The sequence below is a fragment of the Euprymna scolopes genome, chromosome 15, assembly GCF_053919585.1.
Source record: "Euprymna scolopes isolate OS-2025 chromosome 15, ASM5391958v1, whole genome shotgun sequence".
In the NCBI taxonomy this organism is placed as follows: Eukaryota; Metazoa; Mollusca; class Cephalopoda; order Sepiida; family Sepiolidae; genus Euprymna; species Euprymna scolopes.
This window is the reverse complement of record NC_136496.1, coordinates 79,415,465-79,437,385: the sequence shown is the minus strand read 5'-3', so window position 1 is coordinate 79,437,385 and position 21,921 is coordinate 79,415,465. Positions and strand designations below refer to the sequence as shown.

At 35.5% G+C, this 21,921-nt stretch overlaps 2 protein-coding genes across 7 annotated transcripts in view; one reads left to right on the top strand and one right to left on the bottom strand.

Annotated features, from left to right (window-relative positions):
* The window catches only part of LOC145293935 (mitochondrial inner membrane protein Mpv17-like), a 146,083-nt gene that overhangs the window by 66,287 nt on the left and 57,875 nt on the right, over window positions 1-21,921 (top strand). For 4 of the 5 annotated variants that reach the window (XM_080140776.1, XM_080140774.1, XM_080140777.1 and 1 more), the window contains exon 2: window positions 17,520-17,632. In XM_080140776.1, coding sequence (XP_079996902.1) covers window positions 17,528-17,632 — 105 coding nt within the window. In that variant the 5' untranslated portion in view covers window positions 17,520-17,527. Of the gene's footprint in view, window positions 1-10,980; window positions 11,493-17,519; window positions 17,633-21,921 lie in introns of those variants that run through there. The other variant, XM_080140775.1, reaches the window with a different exon arrangement.
* The window catches only part of LOC145293934 (KICSTOR subunit 2-like), a 229,609-nt gene that overhangs the window by 186,048 nt on the left and 21,640 nt on the right, over window positions 1-21,921 (bottom strand). The window lies entirely within an intron of this gene.

Genomic DNA, 21,921 nt, shown 5'->3' with positions numbered 1-21,921 from the left:
AACCTGTCATTATCTATATATATAAAAGACAAATGTTTGTTTGTAACGCTAAAACTTGAGATGAAAGATTCCTCTCCCCTAAGAATAAAACATATGTTCAATATCTGCTTTTGTTTTTTCTTTGTTTATACGGTCCCGAGCAACGCCGGGTAGCCCTGCTAGTATTATTATATATATAAATCTCAAACGTCTGTGTGTATGTATGTATGTTTGTTTGTAACGCTAAAACTTTGGACAGACACAACCAGAGTTGACAAATTTGGTATCATATTGAAGCCCCGTCACCCGGATGACAAATATTGAAATTTCACGTCAAACGGACCACTAGAAGTGGGTCAACTGATAAGTTTTCTTCAAGGGGGGCCCCCCAAATCCCAAACATCTGTGTGTATGTAGGTTTGTATGTAACGCTAAAACTTTTGACAGACACAACCAGCGTTGACAAATTTGGTATCATATTGAAGCCCCATCACCCGGATGACAAATATCGAAATTTCACGTCAAACGGATCACTAGAAGTAGGTCAACTGATCAGTTTTCTTCAAGGGGGGGCCCTCCAAAAACCTCTCATTATCTATATATATAAAAGACAAATGTTTGTTTGTAACGCTAAAACTTGAGATTAAAGATTCCTCTCCCCTAAGAATAAAATATATGTTCAATATCTGCTTTTGTTTTTTCATTGTTTATACGGTCCCGAGCAACGCCGGGTAGCCCTGCTAGTATATATATAAAAGGCAAAATGTGTGTGCACATTTTTTGTATGTCCGGCAAAGGCTTGGGGGGGGGAGTACTGTTTCTGAGAACTTTTTATATACTGTGTAGATTGTAATATGTACGATTTGCGAACGCGCATCGCATCTAGATTTATTTACATCGACTATTAAAAAGTTCTTAATATTTTAGCTCCCCTCGTGTGTGTTCGGCTTTTTTGTATAAAAGTTAAACTAATCTGTTCGATCCTACCTACCTACCAAAACTTTTTTTTTTACCACACAGGCGACGCCGGGCAGTTCGCTGTTTTTTTTATTTGTTGTTGTTGTTGTTGTTGTTGTTGTTTTTCCTATTTCTTAAAGAAGTTTAACATCGTTTTTATTTTATTTTGTTTTGATCTACCCTCCCCCCCCAACACACACGCACATCTCCAAATACCTGGGCAACGCCGAACATTCTTGCTAGTCTATAATATAAATCTCACCTGTCTGTTTAAATGTATGTATGCATAAAACTTTCGACCGAGGCAACAGATTTTCACAAGACCGATATCGTTTTGAAGCTCGACCCTTCGGGCGACAAATACTGAAAAATTGGCTAAAAACATTAATTCTTTCATCCTCAACTTGGCACGTTTTTACAGGAAGAGGTCGCTTTTTTCGCCAATATTTTCGAAAGTCATCCCCTCTTTTTGATTGACTAGCCTTAATTGAAACCTCCGCCACTTCTGGTTTGGCGATGAGCGCAACAGCAAAGACGTCACTTTTTTTTTTTGACGTTCTTTTCCTCCTTTCTGATATGGGTTCGAGCCTGCCTGCCTACTAACATTTTTTTTCTTTTTTTGCTCAGTACACACCTCCAAACACCCGGGCAACGGCGGGCACCCAGGCTAGTAACAATTAAATGATAGTCACTCAGAAGAAAAAAGATGTAAGCGTGACACGCAACATACACGCTATCGTATTAATATATAGATGACTTTGTTTTGATACATGTTATGTTAGTTAAGTGGTCTTGTTATTTCGTGTCACATATATGTTGAAATACTCTTACATCTTTCATATGGTTGGTTGGTTGGTTGGTTGGTTGTTTTGTTTTATGGCATATCAACCCTTTTCAGGTTATTTAATACCGAATCTGGTGATTTTGAAGAACGATTTTTTTAATATAGTACTACCACTCCAGGTCGGAGTGGACCTGGGAGCAATGGCAATTAAAGGGTGGCTCCACATTCCCCAAAGCCCGCAAGCTGGGGGCCTCACCATCGGATATAGTTTAAGGTCATATCCAGGACCTCTATTCTTTGTGTACTTTGAAAATTAAGTAAATGTTGAAATCATAGATAGCTGGTGAGGCTTGAACTTATGACCTCGGAGAAATAACGACTGGTTATTACTAGGGCTAGGACAACAGCATATTTTTTTCATTGTTTGAACTCTCGAGTATATATCCGCTGATATCTTATGTCTTTTATATAGAGTGATGTGGTTCTCAGTTGATTAACTGTGTCTAACTGCGTTAGATATATACTCGAGAGTCAAAACAATGGTGAGAATAATCTGTTGTCCTAACCCTTGTTATTACTATGATAAGCAAATCCGCCCCAATAAGAAAATGTGAACCCACAAATTATCTATATTTTTCATTGTTTAAAAAGAATTAAGTGAGATTATTTAATGTCTGAAATCTGCTGACTTGAGGTGTCGGAGGGAAGGTCGGGATAAAAAGCAGAAAGGGGGAAGTGAGAGAGAACATCCAGCGATGGTGGACCGAATTATTTTTTGACTGGGGCAACAAGTCGATTATTATTTTCATGTTGATCCGGTGAAATTGAGCTTTAGAAGTGAAAGTGTAAGTGGTGCCCTGATCGATTTTTAACCCATTCAGTGCTGGATGAATGGCTTGGAGAAAAATAGATACAAAGTTATTAAAAGAAAGTCATGCTGTGTTTCCGGACATACAACACTTCTTCACCTTGTTATCACGTAACATTGTAAGAGTTTTAGTACAAATCATATGTAGAAGAAACAAACATTACGATTTAGTTTTGTTTTTATTTCATAAACTAGCGGGGGGGGGGTGCCCGGGTGTGTGTTGGTGGTGTAGTAACGACCCCCCCCCTCCCAAAAGTGGTATTAGCGGAGGGGTGGGGTCAAAACAACAGTAGGCAGCCCGGGTGGAAAAAGGTGTTGTTAAAAAAAAAAATAAATAAAAGTGGTAGTAGGCAGGCTGGAACCCGTAGCCCGAAGGAGAAAAAAGGTTAAAAAAAAAAAAAAGAGACGTCTTAGCCGATGTCTCCATGGCGGGAACGGAAGTCGAGAGCGTTTAAATTAAGCATAGTCAATCAAAAAGGGAATGATGACATGCAAAAAACGACCCCTCCTTGTAAAAAACTGGCCAGTTGAGGATGAAGGAATTAATGTTTTTGGCCAATTTTTCGATATTTGTCATCCAAAGGATCGAGCTTGAAAACGATACTGATCTGGTCAGCTAGAATCGAAACCAAAATATAGTTCTGCAATGGTATTCACTACCATATGACCTAAGGACATATGGATATCAAAACTTTTAAAATAAATGCAGTTTAATGTATATTTGCAGAAAGTCAAACCAACACTCCTAAAGGAGAGTCATTCTAGCCTAATAAGCATTGCCTGGGCAGCCCCATCGGCATTCCCCAGTTGGGGTGCTTCAGACAATAAGCAATAGACTTATTTCACTCGAAAGACAAAACCTGGGAGGGTGGCCCTACTAGAATTACCCAGAACGAATGCCTCGGCCTGCAATATAAAAGTCCAGCAAAATGATCCAGTTTCTGCCTGACTGATTGTTGAAGTTGGAACATCAACTAGCAAACGCAACATGACAGCAAATGAATGGCGCAAATCACTATCTAATAACATGTTAGATATAACTATATTTTTAGTATTTGGGTAAATCTCTTATTCCTAGAATAAGCATATCAGCTTACCCCATCAAAGTTGGCTTTATTTACCTAAGAAAGAAATACAAACACAAGAAAGAAATATATTACAGAATGGAACAGTCCATCTGATAAGGAGGTTTAGATGGTTCAATCTTTGCTTTATTATAGTGATTTTGAAATTTTAACATATAGTATTATTCATATAACCAGATATGTCCAATTTAAACCCATTTAAAATTGGGTTGAGGAAATATGTCCCAGTTCCATGTCAAGTTAAGCCATGAATCACTTGACCTTGACGCCAAAGACCTGCTCAAGGGAATTTCATGAAAACTTTGCAATTATCAAAGAATGTAAGGGAAATAAATTTTTACTGTTGAGAAAATTCAAAACAAAATATATATTTCTATGGAACAAATAAAATGTTCTAATTGACTCCCCCCCCCCTGATATCAATTTGGTTACACCCTTGCGGTTTATACAAAACCACAAATTGACTATAATTTAGCGGTTTCGTTTTTTAGATTTTGTTTGTTCAAGCTAATGCATAAATTAAACAATCGACTATAAAAATCTAAATCCATCAGCGATAAAAGCATTAAACTGCAATGTAAAAACAAAAATAATGAATTATATGAAAAAAAAAAATGACGTACTATAAAGTATATATGTTTTTTTTTTTTCGAAACGGTTGTTCATAACTCTCTTGGATACGCTTATGGTAGGCTACTGGACGATATCCTAGGGAACTGTTTCATGGAGCAGCAATGCAGTCAGAGTAAGCAGGCTTTCACCTGTAGAGTTGAAATGGTTAACAGTGTAGCTTATCTGACCGCAAATGCCTCGATATGACATTGAAGTGAGAAAAATCAAGAAATATATTGACTTTCCTGTTCATGGCGTTCTCTGTTAGGATATGGCCACTCTGCAGTCTTTGGTGAAGTCTCTCCTTATAATTGTGCATAGAAAACTTCTCCACCATGCCCATGGCTAAGCATTGTATGTGTTTGATGTGAAAATTATCCTTCTTCAGATATAGGTTGCAAGCCTTAACTGCATACTATATGTTGATTAAGAAACACATATAAAAGGAGAAATATGTCGATTTGCAAATTGGTGAAGGATCTCTGGATGACGAAGAAAACCCTTTGAGCTTTATTTGCAGTGGCTATATCTAATTTATAAAATGATCTGTCGGTCTGTCTGTCTCCATATTTTCAAACTCTATCTCTTCCGAAACTAAAAGTCACAGAGCGGCGCAAGGGGCCTCCAATAATTGGATTTTTATGGACCATTCTTTTATGGGTCTTTAGTTTTTAAGGAGTCAAAAATGTGTCAAAATTTAAAAAATCGTTATATATTTTGTGCATTCATCTTAGTTTATTTTTAATCAGTTCATATGCATGTCACATTGGTACAGTGGTAACGTTACCAGCTTTGAATGCTACAGTTTTGCTTTCTCTTTCGATTCTAGCTGATGGCACCCAAATACTATTTTTTTTTTTACATTTGAAATCAATACTCTATCATAATATATACAAAATTTGGACAAATTAAAATATCATATTTAAGTGCATTTTACGACCAGGCAAAGCCGGGCGCCCCCTCCGCCTCTAGTATTGAATAGATGATTTAAAGGTGGTGTCAACCATCACACACAAAAGGAAGGTGGGCTCCCTCTACCATGCTAGAAAGCTTCTCATACCTGCCAGTATCCTATCTCACTAAAAAGTCACGATTTGCCCATGCATGGAGTCAGGCTGTCTGAAGATACTGGCTTCCTGACCAAAAATGCAAATGAAACAATGATGCTATTGCTATTTTGCCTTTGCAAAACTCAATCAAGATCTGCAAAACCAAAAATAAGAATTTCAAGCATAAAAACTGGAAGGCTTGCTACTCAAATAACTTCTTTTCTTGGAATTCCTTATCTGCAGTCTGTTTCCTTGACTGTACCAGCATATAGAAATTGTAAATGTAATGTGAATAAACATCTCGGTGCACAACTCCCTGGTTAAGATGCTCCTGCAGGGCAGGTGTAGCCTATAATTCATAGTAGTCCCTTACATCTCAGTTGCCTTGATTGGGTGAATTAAAATAAAATAAAAGATCCTTTGTTGATGATACCATCCCCAGTGGTTATGCTGCTAACCCGATTGACAAATGATTATCAGGAGGAAGAGCATCTGTTGACAAATGAATGCACCCTGAAATGTTTTAAAATTGGATTCATCCATTTCTCTGTCAAAGTAATCAGAGCGAGATGTTCTTAAGATGTGTTAATTCAATCCGCATGTTTTGCGATAAAAATTCTAGTTCACACTAAAGCAGGACAAACTAAAGCGCTAAACGATTGACGCAGCCTATTATTGAGATGAATTAACGCATGTAAAAATAAAACGCATTTACCAAAGTTGCTGCATTCAGAATTAAATAATCCAAAAAAAAAAAAGGGTTGATATGTTGCAAAACGAAATAACCAAACTGATCAACCTTAAGTGTAATAAACTATCAGGTAGACAAACTTCGTATAGATATGCATAGATACATTGTTGCAATATTTTTTATATAATAAGATGGTATGATTCAAGAAAATTGGAAGATTCTAGTTATAGACACTGGCGAGAGGAACTGACCAATCAAATGGAGGCACACTCTGCTAGCAACCAATCAGAAACCGGAATCGCTCAATAAAACATACTGGATATTTTAGAATTCCCACACATAATTTTTTGTGTCCATATGAGAAGGAATCTTGCTCTTCGTCTGCAAAACTTTTACAATTCAAGACTTATACAGATTAGCTACCCCACCGAAAACTCTATTTTTCATCTCAGGATTTATACAGATCAATAATGTTAACTGAACAGAAACTGCGGTACTAACCCTAATGCAGATTTAACCGGTTTCCTCTAAAGGAGGAAGTTTCACGGGAGTATAAAATTCACAAGCAATTCCCAGTTGCATATATATCCTCTCAGGGGAAAATGACGATGTTAGGTTTTTGCAACTCTTGCAGGGAGGTGTCGATGTTCCCCTACATACAGCGCTACCCATGGAAAGCACTTCTAAAATTAAACATGGCTTTCAATCCAAAAGACATCTAAAACCAATTCACCATTTTTTTTTTTTTTCTAAGTAAAGGTTGGCTTATTTTTAAACAAACTGAACACTTCTCCTTCAGTTTTCACTTTTAGTCTATTGTTGTATCACTTTGGAATGATTTTGTCTTTCTTGTTGACTATTATCATGTCCGGTTTCCTTGCTTGGGTGCATTTGTCTGTTTATATTTTTAAGCCTCATAGGATTTTATACCTTTCATTTTCCAATGTCGTTATGTTTTATGCTTGTACTATTTGTCTGGATGTTCAAATTCATTCGTTTGCATAATTCTCAGTGGACCACCTACTCAAGCCAGTTATATCTGTTTTTGTATTCTTTCTGAGCTAGTTTGCTGGATTCAATTATGATGCAGCTTATCGTTTAGTCTCTTTGTCCACAAAGTCTACATTTACTGTTTTGTAGGGATTTGTGTATCTTGACTTTTATATAGTTTGTTCTTCTCACATTGCTATAATAGCTCTCACTAGCGATTCTCTCTGTCTGTTCAAGTGGCCGTTTTCTTTTTCCTTATTGATTATTACACATTTGGTCTTCTTGCTTGGATGAATTTGTCCATTCATGCTTCTATCTTTCATATTATTTCAGTTTCCAATACTGTTTTCAATTTGTGCCCGTGCCATTTGTCTGCATATTCAAATTGCAGTCATTTGCACAGTTCCAAAACCTAGTCAAGTTTGCTTTTATATTCCTTTTGAGTTACTTTTGGGTTCTGCATTCATTTATGTAGCTTATCATTTCGTCTCTTTGTTCACAGGGTCTACAGTTTTAATAGGTCTTGTCTATCTCGGTTTTTCTGTAGTTTGCATTGTTTTGTGGCGATTCCTTTCCATATCCATGTCACTGTGTTTTCACGGGTTATTTTATTGTTGAGTCTTATAAATCTTCTATGAAGCTGCTGGCCTTCTCAGTGTTCTTTTATCACCTTTGGTTTACATTTCACAGATCTCTATATTGTCTTCATAATGTTTTTGTGGCGATTATCAGCCTTTCTGTACTTTGTGTTGAGCTGATCTTGAGCACGTGGTACAATGGGGGAAGAGGTGGCTGGTCATTTTTAATGCATCCAAAACCAAGCTTGTATCTTTACATCATCAACGCTCTGATCCCCATCTGGCATCAATTGTGATGGATGGCTCTCGTCTTGGACAGGCTCCATGTTTTGACAAGCTTCTGGGTTTGACCTTTACTCCTGATCTAAAATGGAACAGGTACATCAGGTCTGTTGCCAGGGACGCTGGGAAAATTATGGGATCCTTCTACTGCTCCAGAAGATATCTCACTACTGATGCAATTCTCTATCTTTATAAAAGCCAAGTACGTCCAAGGATGAAGTACTGCTGCCACATCTGGGCAGGAGCTGCTAAAAACAGCCTATCCTGTCTTGACAGAATACAAAATAGACTTCATCGTTTAGTGGGGGATGCCCTTTTCTCTTCCCTGCAACCTCTCTCCCACAGAAGAGACGTTGCAAGCCTGTCTTTGTTTTATCGCTATTTCCATGGCAGGTGCTCGTCTGAGCTCCAATCCCTCGTCCCCCCTCGCCAATCTTTCATGGGAAACACCTGTCTGGCTGAAACTACTGTCAATAATTTTCCCCACTCTTTATCTGTGCCTAAATCCAAACATAGATTCCATGAGCAAAGCTTCTTTCTTAGAACTGCACGCCAGTGGAACTCTCTGCCGCTTGCCTGTTTCCCACCTGACTACAACTTGGACGTCTTCAAGTCCAACATAAACAAACTCCTGACAAACCGCCCCCTTAAGTAAGACACTCTATCAAAACCCCCAATACTAATGATTACTACAATACTATCTCATTGATTACTGTACACGCAATAACCTTTATTGATTTTTTTTTTTTACTAGCAATGACCATTGGTTTTCATTGAGTAACAATAAGACTCCCTTAGTACTTTTCACAGTGTTGAGAACCGGATGGCCTGTTTATGTTATAGACGCTCCCATCCTCCATGTTGTTAAAGAATGGTAGCGTCATTGAGAAGCAAGGGTCGCATAAGGAAAAGACGAAACATACCGATATACGATAATGAATGAATGTAGATAAATATACATGTGAGGAAATGAGTATAGAGATAGCAAGAATAAACGTTAAGAATAAGAGTTCGTTGAGAAGAGATGATTAAGTAACGTTACTTGCGTTTAGTATATAATGAGAGGCTGATTGGTTGGCCATGCCAGTCGGAGCGCATTATTGTCACATCTTGACTTGTTGAGAATTCAGCAAGAAAGGGAAGAAATATACAGAACAGGAAGTGACGTGGCTGTGTTGTTCCCTTGTTACTAGAATTAAAGGGCGATAATCCAATTAGCCTGGGAATTTCAATTCCCACAACAGTCATCCAGTGGCGGCTCTTCTCGATCCTTCCATCCTCCTTGATCCTTCATGACAATTTTGCATGATATCAGTCGAGACTGATGCCATTTTTTTTTGGGGGGGGGGGGGGGAGACACATTTTATAAGATTTCTTGCAGTTTCAGTTCCGTTGGATTCATGTAGTTTTTCTTCAATCTTTTTGTTTTACTTTTGTTACAGTTTCCATGTGGTTGGTTAGCGTTTGTAGTTTGTTAGTTGGTGTCTGCTTTCAAGAGTTTTCCTTACGATTTCAGCAGTTTTCATCATTTCCGTCCACTGTATAGTCTCATGGTAATTATTATTATTGGCTCACATAGAGCTTTCACACAAGTCAACAAACGATCTGATTGGAAACCTGTGGTGTTCTCCGGAGGCTGAGTAACAACAAGTCTCCCCAGACGTCCAGTTCTCTCCACCTCCTTCGATAACATTTGCAAATAAATTTGCATCATCGCAACAGCCTCTTACCATTGATTTCTCGCCGACAGTGGCCATTGGTTTATACTGGAATTTGAGTGGCACTAAGCCTCCCCAAAGTCCCAGTTCTCTTTGCGCTTGTCCAACCGAGGTCTGACTGGCGCTCTCTCCTCGGTCTTTTAGTCCTTCTTGACCCTTCTCAGCTCTTTGGTGTCACTTTTTTATTGGGAGGAGCGGTGGTGAAACTATTGGGGAGATGCATGATGGGGGTGTAGAACTTGTAGATTATTATTATTATTATTATTATTATTATTATTATTATTATTATTATCAACTCTCTAGGAGTTTTCACACAGGTTAACATCAAAGATTTTTCTTTGAGAACGACCTGTGGTGTTCCCTAGAGTCTGAGTGACAACAAGTGTCCCTTAGATTTCTAGTACTCTCCACCTCTTTCGATAAGATTTGCAAATGAATTTACATTATCGCAACAGCCGTTTACCATTGATTTTTTGCTGGTAGCGACCATTGGTCTTCACTGGAATTTGAGTAGCAACAAGCCTCACCAATGTCCCAGTCTTCTTCGCACTCATCCAGTGGAGATCTGGTTAGTGCTTTCTCTCCTCAGTCTTTCCATCCTCCTTGCTTGACTCTCTTCATCTATTTGGTATGGTGCTAGTTGATGCCGACCCCCCCCTTTTTATGCGGGGGGGGTGTTTAACTTACAATTATAGTTTCGGTTTTCTTGCTTCCATGTGGTGTTTCTTTCTGTTTTACTTCTGTAGCAGTTTGTACATGTCCAGCTAGCACCTGTAACTCATGTGTTGTCTCCACATTCAAGGGTTTTCCTTGCTGTTTTCATTATTGTTATCCGTTGTATATTCTCAGCCACCCCTTTGATTCCAATCTCTCCCATTCCTTTTTCAAAGTATATTGGGATTGTTCCTGGTGCTCCTGCAATTATTGGTTTTCTTCTTGACTTTCTTCATTTTCCATATACCTATTTTTGTTATCTTGATAATGATTATGATTATTATTATTATTAGTAGTAGTAGTAGTAGTAGTAGTAGTAGTAGTGTTACCGCTTTAAACCTTTTCTGACACGTCCGGTATCTCAAGGTTTCTTCATGCTAAATTTGATTTTAAAATCTATAAGTAACCAAGGCGTGCACAGATAAAATGCTTAGTTATTATATTGATAATGACTTTCTTTTACATAAAATTGCAGATATACTAAACAATATAGGAACAGAAGTATAAAGTTGAATTTTAATATTTATTTTATTTTATTTAATTATTTATTTATTTTTCATTTATCTATTAGGCGGAGGAGAGGCAGGCGGCAGTTAATAAGTGTAACCGCCACCACCTTTATTTCCTTTGTATGCCTCGCCCTCGCTCACGACATTGCTTCTTTTATTGAGAAGCAAACGGCGATATTTATGGATATTGGTATGGCAACAATTTGCGTCACTTTTCTGACACCGTGTTCTTCCTTTGTTAATTGCATTCTGTCTTACTTTTATAATATTTTATTGAATGATATCACAGTTTAAGATAGATATTGAATGATATTATATTTGATATCACCAGTTTAAGATAGATATTGAATGATATTATATTTGATATCACCAGTTATCTGTTATTAAACTAAAGCTAACTTAATCGACGTTTGTTTCCATAGGCCTTTTGTCTATATATTTTCTCAAAGTACATGGTAAAATATTTTTCAGTTTTGGGATTAAGGTATGTTTGGAAAAACTACCAATAATACTATTTTAACTCGTAGTTGGAGAGAGAGGAGGGCTGAATAGCAAGCAGAAAGAGACTGATTTTGAATTTTGTCATCTTATATTTTATATGTATTTAACTGGCTTTGCAAACTCACATTTTCCTAATTTAAACAATCTAACTCAAGCTCAATGGTTGACTCAACAGGTAACTTTTTTTATTAGTTATATTATTATAGTATATTATTAAATTATTTTTCTTTCTTTTGTCAGTTATTTTTCCTTATTTTTTGTAATTTTTTTCTAATGTGAAAACCTTTTTGTTCTTTTATCTTTTTCCTGTTTATTTTACTCCCACGAAATACATGCTAAAATATTCCTCAATTTTGGGATTGATTTATGTTTGAAAGAAAGTTCCAGTTAATTGTTCTAATTAGCCATAATTTTCACTTAGTAAGAGATGGGTTATTTTATAAACTAAGTTTCTATCATTTTCACCCTCTCTCAATGTATGTTGTTGAACCCTCCTTCCAACCTTTTATATGGTATCTATTATTTTCGCTTCTGTCATTCTCTTGCTTCCATCAATCTTTCTTTCTCTCTCTCTCTCTATATATATATATATATATATATATATATATATATATATATATATATATATATAAGTTGATTGAAAAAAATGTTGTTTTTTTTTAGTTCAATACATTAACTGAACTGAAACTGCGGTACTAATCCTAATGCAGGTTTAACCGGTTTCCTCCAATGGAGGAAGTTTCATGGGAGTATAAAATTTACAAGCTTCCCAGAAAAAATTCCCAGTTGCATGTATATCCTTGTAAGGGAAAATGACGACGTTAAGTTTTTGCAACTCTTGCAGGGAGGTGTCGATATTCCCCTACATAAAATGCTTGGTATTCCCAAATTGGTCACCCATCTGGTACTGACCAGACTCAACGTTGATCTAGCAAGAACCCGTATGTCAACGTGATTATGCCGTATCCTGTTCAATACATTGTCCAAATATATTGAACTAAAACACCTTTGTGAAGATTACTTGTTAAGATATTTTCATTATTGTTTGTGTTATTGTTTGGATTTTTCATTATTGTTTGTGTTATTGTTTGGATTTTTTTTTTTTTTTTAGATTGTTTAAAGATATCCATAAACCACAGTTGTGTCACAAATATTGTGCAGTAGCAATGTTAATAAAAATTATTTAATTAGAATTAGTTTAACCATCATAAAATCCATAGTTATTTTTTAATGTTTTTGACAAGAACATTAAACAATATTTTTTTTAATCAGATCCAAAACGCAAAACAATAACGGAGAAGAATCTTGATAAGTAATTATAATTTCTTGACTTTCAACCTGAAGAAATTCTGCCTAGAAACATTAACATTATCTAATATTTTCATGTGGTTATAATATTGATTTATTTATATTTCACTAAGCTTAAATTGTGCATTGTTGAACCGTTATACAAGAACATTCAATCTTTTGTCTGGTTTGGGGGACAAATCTTGGCTTTCTTCCCTGGACTAAACTCAAACTGTAACTGCTTGCCCATCGACTCGCTCTGTGGCAAGGATTATTTTAATGCGTAGTTGACTCTTGTGTTGTCTTAAATCAATTTATGAACACTTTTCCAGTTGTACCAAATCTTTACATTACTTTTATATAAAGATACATTGTAAGAATTAAACAGGAATATTTTTTAATTAAAAATCAAAATTATCATAACTATTAAGGAATTTATTTCATTTCACACACACACACATTATACTCCTGAATAATTTGAAATGGTTACTTAGCGTATTTCACCATTATTTTTTTGTTTTTGTTTTTTTGTTTAACTTGTTGTGATGTTTTACACCGTTTTTTTTTTTTTTTTTCACTCAAGAGCGGGCTTTTATACCAAAGCTAGTGAGCATAGTCAAAGAGTCGATTAGAAGGAAAGCACCTGGCATAGGATGTTTGCTGTACCAAGCAGAACTGACTTCTGGAGTACGGTGATGTTATACTTGATTCCCAAGGAGTTCAACTGCTTCTCAAGATCATCTGGAATTGAGCCAAGCGCACCCATGATGATTGGCACGATGGAAGTTTTTTGATTCCACAACCTAGCAATCTCCACACTTGGTTTCTGATAGTGCCATAGTTTCTCATTCTTTTTGCCTGTTTAGTTGATGTCGTTTGAGCAAACCACATCAATAATTTGGCATTCATTGATCTTTTTATTCACAACTACAATATCCGGTTTCCTGTGAGTTATCTCTCAGTGATACTGAATCATGAAATCCCAGAGAATGTTAACGTCCTCATTTTCTACTACAGCTTCTGGCTAATGTTGGAACCATTTGTCCATCTCTTGGATTCCAAACTTTTGGCACAAACTCCAATGTAGATTTGCACATACTTTGTCATGGTGACGTTTGTACTCTTTCTGAGCACTAATAATGCGTGACACTGTTTCAAGAGTTACACCACACAGTCTTCACTTATTAGAACAGTTCTTCCCAAAGATGTTTCTATTGATTGCATTTCTATTTAGTGCCTGTTCCTGAGCAGCAAATATAAGATTTTCTGTCTCTCTTTTCAAGTCACCTTTAGACAGAAAGTTCCATGTGTCCTGACATTTTAGTGCCTTAGTAGTAGCTTGCTCAAACTAACCATGAAGTTTCATTCTTACCAACTCAGTCAACTTTTCTGCTTCTGCTTCTCTTCCTGTGATTCTTTATCTAGCTCTTCCTCTTTTGCAACTGCTGCAAGTAACACTACATGACTGTTAACTATTATTATTATTATTAACAACAACAACAACAACAACAACAACAACGAGCACGGCTACCCAGCGTTGCCGTAGGCAAAAGTGTAATATATTTTTATTAAAATCTCTATCTCCCTACCTCTATCTAGCCTTCTCCCTTTGCTCCTCCCCCATTTTACTCTTTTCTCTTCCCACTTTCTCTTCCCATCTTCCTTTCTCCTCTGCCCAGCCCATTTATCTCTTTACAGATACACACAGACAGCTCTCCTATAAATAATAGATCCCTCGAGGAATGAGTCTACATTTTCTTTCCAAATTATTCACAAAAGGCTAAAAAAAACCCGACAATTTTGTCTCTTACTTTTGGACGTTCCTATTTTGAAAATAAATAAATAATTGTTATAATTCTTTTTCTATCTTTTGCAAATGATTCAAATTTTAGTATATTATTATGGATGATAACGACTACCAGTTGTCAAAATTTCAGCTTTTCACAGTTGTTATTTCTAACAAATATTAGGTTTTAAAATTTTGTCCCTTAGTTTTGGACGCTACTGTATATATATGATTGGTGAGCCATTAACCTCTTTTCAATAGTGGTGTTTTATTGTATGACTGCTATTACTAACTATCACGCATTCATTGTTTTCTTGTGATATCATTATTAAGTTCATTGCATCCACCATTTCGAAATTAGTCAATTTATGTTCTTGCCAATAGAAAATAGCGGTGACAAACGACCAATTTTAGCTTGGTTTGTTGGTCAGTTTGATAAGACAATTTAGTTTGACTACCGTCAAAACAACATGGCTGACTGTTGGCTTAAGTAATTCACTGAATCTAGCAATATGATTGGCTGAAAGCTGGAGAAATGGAACAGTTGATTTGTGTGTATGTATTACTTTGTTCATTACTGCAGACAAGTTTTACGTCACTGGTTGGATACACAATTTACCAATAGGAACCTAAATATATTGTTCAGTATATAAAGTCACAATGAGATATTTGAATATATGTTGATGGGTTGAGTAATGTTATTAAAAGAGAATTTACAGCATAATACTCGTTAGTTACTATATATATATATATATATATATATATATATATATATATATATATATATATAACAACGAGCAAAACTATTATAGGACTTTCTTTTTCTTTTGATTTTATATATATAATAGCATTTCAACCGGCGTTGCCCGGGTGTTTGGATGTGTGTGTTGAGCAAAAAAAAAAAAAGTGGTAGTAGGAAGGCAGGGTCGAATCTGTACCGCGAAGAAGGAAAAGAACAGGGGGGGGGGACCTGACGTCTTTGCTGTTATGATCACCGTCAAACTGGAAGTGACATAGGTTTTAATTAAGGCTAGACAATCCCTCCCTGCAGAAAAGTGCCCATTTGAAGGTGAAGATATTAATGTTTTTAGCCAATTTTTCGATATTTGTTGTCTGAAAGGTCGAACTTCAAAACGATACTAATCTTGTAAAAATCCATCGCCTCTGTCGAAAGTTTTAGGCAGACATGCAAACATACATACATACATTTATATATTAGTAACTAAAAATTTTCGACCCAAAGCGATTAAAAAGCTTGCCCTATCTCTGAATACTCTTTATGTAAAATTTCAAATGTTTAGACCAGAAATTGTCTGAGTAATTTGGTGACTGCAGAGGTTAAATTTTTTTAACTTTGACCCGTATTATGACCCCTTAACATTTATTGCTTTGGGCTTAAATTGAGTTATTAAGTTAGATCCATGTCCAAGGAACCTATATCTAAAATTTCAAGTGTTTAGACCCAAAATTGTCGGAGGAGTTTGGTAGAGTTCTCAAAGGTCAAATCGTTGAACTTTGACCCCTTAACAGTCAAATTTCTGACCGAAAACGGATTAAAAATATTTGCCCAAATCTCAGTACCCTGTATATCAAATTTCGAGTCTGCAGACTTAAAATTAACAGAGTTATTGCATAGGGAAATGTACACAGACAGACACACAGATACACAGACGCGTTCACTTTTATAGATATATAGATATACTAGACTTTTAACATGTTAAAAACAAAAAAAATATTATAGCCTAACATTGACTTAGAATGGGTGCTTTATGCCATATTGATGGTTGAATATGGTTAAATTTGTGCTCGTTTTTGCATTAAATACTAATTCTTATTAATTCCTAACTGTGCATCGAACGGATAGCATAATACTTAGTTTGTTGCACCTTATCTAACAAAGGTCTATACAGAATTTCAGTTATATTAGCTCAGTAGTTTCCGAGAAAATGTGGAATTGACATAAATATGTTGAGATAAATGAAATTAGCACATTAGTTATTAGTTCAAAGAATATATATATATATATATATATATATATATATATATATATATATATATATATATATATATGCATGTATGTATGTATGTATATATTAATTAAAAGAATTCAAATACAGCAAAATTTGGCATACGATCGTTTCTAAAGCGATTTGGGATATTTTATTTTGGATTATACTTGAGATGATTCCAAAAGCTCTTTTCTTTAACGCCTCTTACAACATTACACATAAAAGTTAAGCAAGAAAAGCATCATAATTTAGTATCTCTCATATATATATATATATATATATATATATATATATATGCAGGGTGACCAAAAAAAGACAAAAGCTAAATGGAGGCCATCTAGAACATATGCTGTAGAACGGAGAAAAAAAGGCCAAAGACCCTAGTGTTTGGATGTGATGTTTTGAATGTACGTCCAACAATGGAATACTGCTGCCATATCTGGGCAGGAGCTGCTAAAAACAGCCTATCCTGCCTTGACAGAGTATAAAATAGACTTTGTGGCTTAGAAATGGAACCGACAAGATTCCATTTAATTATTTTAAGAAAATTTTTTATACAAGTGTTTAAAATAAGTTTGTTTTTGGGATTTTTGATAACACAAGAAGTGTTAATAAAGAACTTTCATTCATTATCTATGACAAAATTCTGTAATAAAACTTGTGAAAGACATAAATATATTATTTCAAAGACACCATTTATAGAAATGTAAATAATAAAAATTCTTATTAGTTTTTTTTTTTTTTTGTGACAACATAAGTGTTAAAACAAACAAAAACTATTTATAGAAATGTAAAAATCGAAAGTTTATCACTTTTTATTGTTTCATGATAGCACAAGAAATGTTAAAACTAAAATAATTTTTTGGAAATAAATTATTTCCATGTGATTTCGTATTTCGTCTCATGTTTAGTGATTTCCATTCCATATTTAGGTAAACCAAGTCCACTTCTAGCGTCTTAACTTTGTGTACCGAATTTTTGTACTTGACCCCTTTGTGTATATGCTTCCGTTCCCCAACTACTAATTTTTTTTATTTTTATTTCATTTATTTTATTTTTTTTTGTCCTATAGATTACCTGAACAATATTTTCATTGTTTTTTTTTTTTATAAAATTACAGCTACATTAATGAGCATCGGAGATGTTGTTAGCCAGGTTTGTATTGAAAGCAAGGAAAAGAATTATGATGTAACCCGGACAGCAAGATTTTTCTTATTTGGAACATGTTACGTGGTAAGTTTCGCAATTCTTTTATTTATTTGTTCCTCTACACTGGCTGTGAGATTATAAATCTTTAAAAATTCTAAACCATGTATCTATTATTATACTTGAGTCAAATTAATCATCGTTTGTTTCTGTAAATCTTATATAAGACATTAATATTTTTGGTGAAAGCGCACTGGGGGACCACCCGAAGACTTACCTTTAAGAAGTTGATTACAGGGTGGTTGAAAATAAGAAAATGCCTTTCAGAATAACCCCCCCCCAACCACCGCATGTTAAAAACGGCTTTCAGAATAAACACTTTTTTCAGGTTGGCCAACCAGTGCACATTGACTATCTTCTGGTGCACTTTCACCAAAATTTTAAAATAAATATCAAAATTATTATTTTTAAACCTACAAACATGTGTTTCGAACTTCCATTCTCAGCAGTGATGTTGTTGTTGTTGGCGTCCTTCCGTCTAGATAGACGATGGAGAATCGCGCCTGAAAGTTGTCATGAGTGGTGGCAACTGTTGCTGTGACTGAGCAGACCGATGCGGGAGCGGCAGATTCTGTTGCCCTTTCCGCAGGGATATTCTCTATCATGCTCTGCCGATGCTGCTGCTGATGCTGTCCTTTTACGCCTGCCTCTCTTTTCCTCCCATTGTTCATCTCTTCTCTCCTTGTTTAGCCGGATACATTTCTTGACTTTGTCCCTCCAGGAGTCATGGGATTCAAGGTCAACAGGGTTGATGTTGCCAGATTTTAAGTACCTTTTGCACACATCCTTAAATTTGAGGAGTGATCTAACAGTTGGTCTGCTGCCGGCTAAGAGCTCGCCATACAGGATGTCATCAATGTAGGAAATTAAAACGCTTATCGGAGGATTCGAACTCAGTCACAAAATCATCCTTGATTCCATAGGCTGGTATTCACCCTCCAGGCTACCGGAAATTAGCACAAGAAATAAGAGAAATTAAATTCTATTACTGACTTCTTTATTACTGCACAAATTCATGTTTTGCTTAATTGCAATGGAAAAATATTATCAATTTGTGACGTTGTACACCTTTTTTTTAACGGCGTTGTTACATTTTAACAAATGATTATTTTTGTAAATGTAATGTTTTAAGGTCTATTATGTATGATATAAATCTCACCTGTCTGTTTAAATGTATGTATGTATGTATGTATGTTTATATGTCTCGCAAAACTTTCGACAGAGGTGACGGATTTTTATGAGATCAGTATCATTTTGAAGCTTGACCCTTCGGATGGCAAATATCGAAAAGTTGGCTAAAAACATTAATTCCTTCATCCTCAACTAACCACTTTTCTACAGGGAGGGGTCGCTTTTTTCACCGATATTTTCCAAAGTCATCACCTCTTTTCAATTGTATAGCCTACGTCACTTCCGGTTTGGCGATGGGCGCAACAGCTAACACGTCACTTTTTTTTTTCACTCCTTTGCTCGTCTACTACCACTTTTTTTTTTTTTTTGCTCAACCAAAATCCTTACACATGCCTTCACTTTCTTTTTGAACAGGTCACAGGTTCGAGCCTACCTAGTACAACTTTTTTTTTTTTTTGCTCAACAAACCCCTACAAAACACCCAGCAACGCCAAGCACCTAAGCTAGTATATAAATAAAATAGTAGATGTATATGCGTGTCCGTCTGTGTGTAAATATTTAACCAATAAACTCTTAACATACTGGTCACATAACACTGAAATTAACAGGAAATAATAATCATACACCAAGGATGGTTTATAACAAGTAAAATCTTTGTTTGGATGGGTGAATAACGTGCACAGAACTATGTTGACAAGTTGAAATGCAAAATGTTCATTTCAACTTGCCGACATATTTGTATTAGTTTGCACATGCATAAAATTAAACATAGCTAAAAGTAGTTTAATTTTAAAAACTTTCTTATCTGTCTGTCGGGTTAGCGCAAATGCGGCTGGAGTGCTAAATGAGAAAGCACGGCTGGGGTGCTAAATGAGAAAGCATGATGGCTGGAGCGCTAAAAGTTTTGGTTTCAATTCTAGCTGATTGCGCCCAAGTCATTTTTTTTTTTTTTAACTTTTGAAATAAGTTTTATTTTTATTTTATTTTTTTACAAGGGAGTACTTTATATTCACTACAATAAATATAAAATACAAAAAAAAAAAAATAATATTCAAAAGAGAATATACAAAATAATATAATATTCAATCGAGAATTGACTCTGTAATAATGACTATGAAATCTGCATGAATTAGAAAAAATATTTGAGTGGATTTTACGACTGACAAGGTCAGACATGTCCCCCTCCCCCACCTCCTAGTTAAAAATAAGTCGAAATAGGTCAGATGACTGAAGATCGGCTTTGATTTCAAATCATGATATGCGCTTTATTTGTTGGGAATTGACTATTTACTGTTGATGCAATATTTTATATCTCCAAAAGTATATCGAAATGAGACGCGTTGTATTTGTTATGTGTTAGAAAAACTTCCACTCACAGACGCGACAAGATCTCTATCTATATAAATAAGCTTTGAAATAGGTGTTTTTAATTTTTGAAATCAGAAATAAAAAAAATTTTTTTTAGCTTACCACAAATCGGTTGGTTATCATGCATCGAATTTACCATTTATCATAAAATTTAAAAGAAATCACTTTGTGGTAATCAACAATTGGCGAAAAAAAAATAAGAATAAAAATAAAAATTGTGCAAACGTATTTGCCAAACGTCTATGAGTGCCAGAAAAGAAAAGAAAAAGCAAATGAACTCTGAAATAGTAAAAAGTTAAATACCAAGTCTGTTAAAAAAAAAATCAAGGACTAAACCTTCACGATTTTTGGTGAAAGTTTTATGTGGTCAAGATTCTTAAAAAATAGATATTTTATAATTTTTTTTTTAAACACTCATCTATAATATAAATCTCACCTGTCTGTTTAAATGTATGTATATATGTATCTTGTGGTCAGGTCATGTCATATGCTACTGATACCATGTAACCCAGTACTACCTGCCTCATGGTCGAGTCACCGGTGACTAAACTGGTTCCCACACCAGACTTGTTTGGTGAGGAGGGCGGCTAGTCTCCCTGAAGGATTAAAAACAAGAATGAACCCTTTTTCGGGGTCAACAGCCAACTAGCACCGTGTATATTTGTGTGTATGTATATATGTGTTGGGGTGGAAATGGCTCCCATAAGCCGTGGTGAAGGCAACCTTTCTAGGGGAAGCAAACCTCTGATTTAAAAAGCCATAAAGCGGGAGACCAGTACCCGCATTAAGCTGGTCTGCAGTTTAATTTGTTGCTGGCTATCTTGCTCTAGCTTGTTGCTGGATCTCAACATTTTGAACCAAAAGAAAGATTTAGCTGTTGTACAAAGCTAAGACTCTATAACATCATCTTTGTATAGATACTCATTCAGGATAATGAGCTCATAGACTAAGTGTTTGAGGGAGTGGCACTCGTCTGACAAGACGTTGCAATCATCATCATCATCATCATCATCTATGTATCTATGTTTGTATGTCTCACAAAAACTTTCGACAGAGGCAACGGATTTTCACGAGATTAGTATCATTTTGAAGCTCAACTCTTCGGGCGACAAATATCGAAAAATTGGCTAAAAACATTAATTCCTTCAGCCTCAACTGGGTACTTTTCTACAGAGATGGGTTGCTTTTCTCACTGATATTTTCGAACGTCATCTCCCTCTTTTTGATTGACTAGCCTTAATTTAAACATTCGTCACTTCTGGTTTGGCGATGGATGCAACAGCAAAGACGTCACGTTTTTTTTTCACATTCTTTTCCTCCTTTGCAGTACAGATTCAAGCCTTCCTGCCTACTACCACTCTTTTATTTATTTATTTATTTTGCTCAACACACACCGTCTAACACCTGGGCAACGCCTGGCACCCAGGCTAGTTTAAAATAAACAAACAAAAATTACAATAAACAAATAAATTTATGACTTAGATTTTAAGAAAAAAATGCTAGTTACTTTTCGTTGTAATATTTTTCATCATCATCATCATAATAATAACCTATCTCTAGCCAGATATTTATTTATCTCTCTTTCTCTCAAATCAATCCCTATTACTTCCATCTATCTTTTCCTTAGCTTTTCCCTGTTGACTGACATTGAATGGTCATCTGTTCAACCCAAGTACTCTAAGCTGTCCTTCCGATGTGATCACACCAACAAAATTTCCTCTTCTGTGCACATCTCGCTATACTGTCCAGATTTAATCTTCCTTTGAGTTCATCATATCTTAGCCTGTTTTCAGAACTCGCATTAAACATCTATCAAA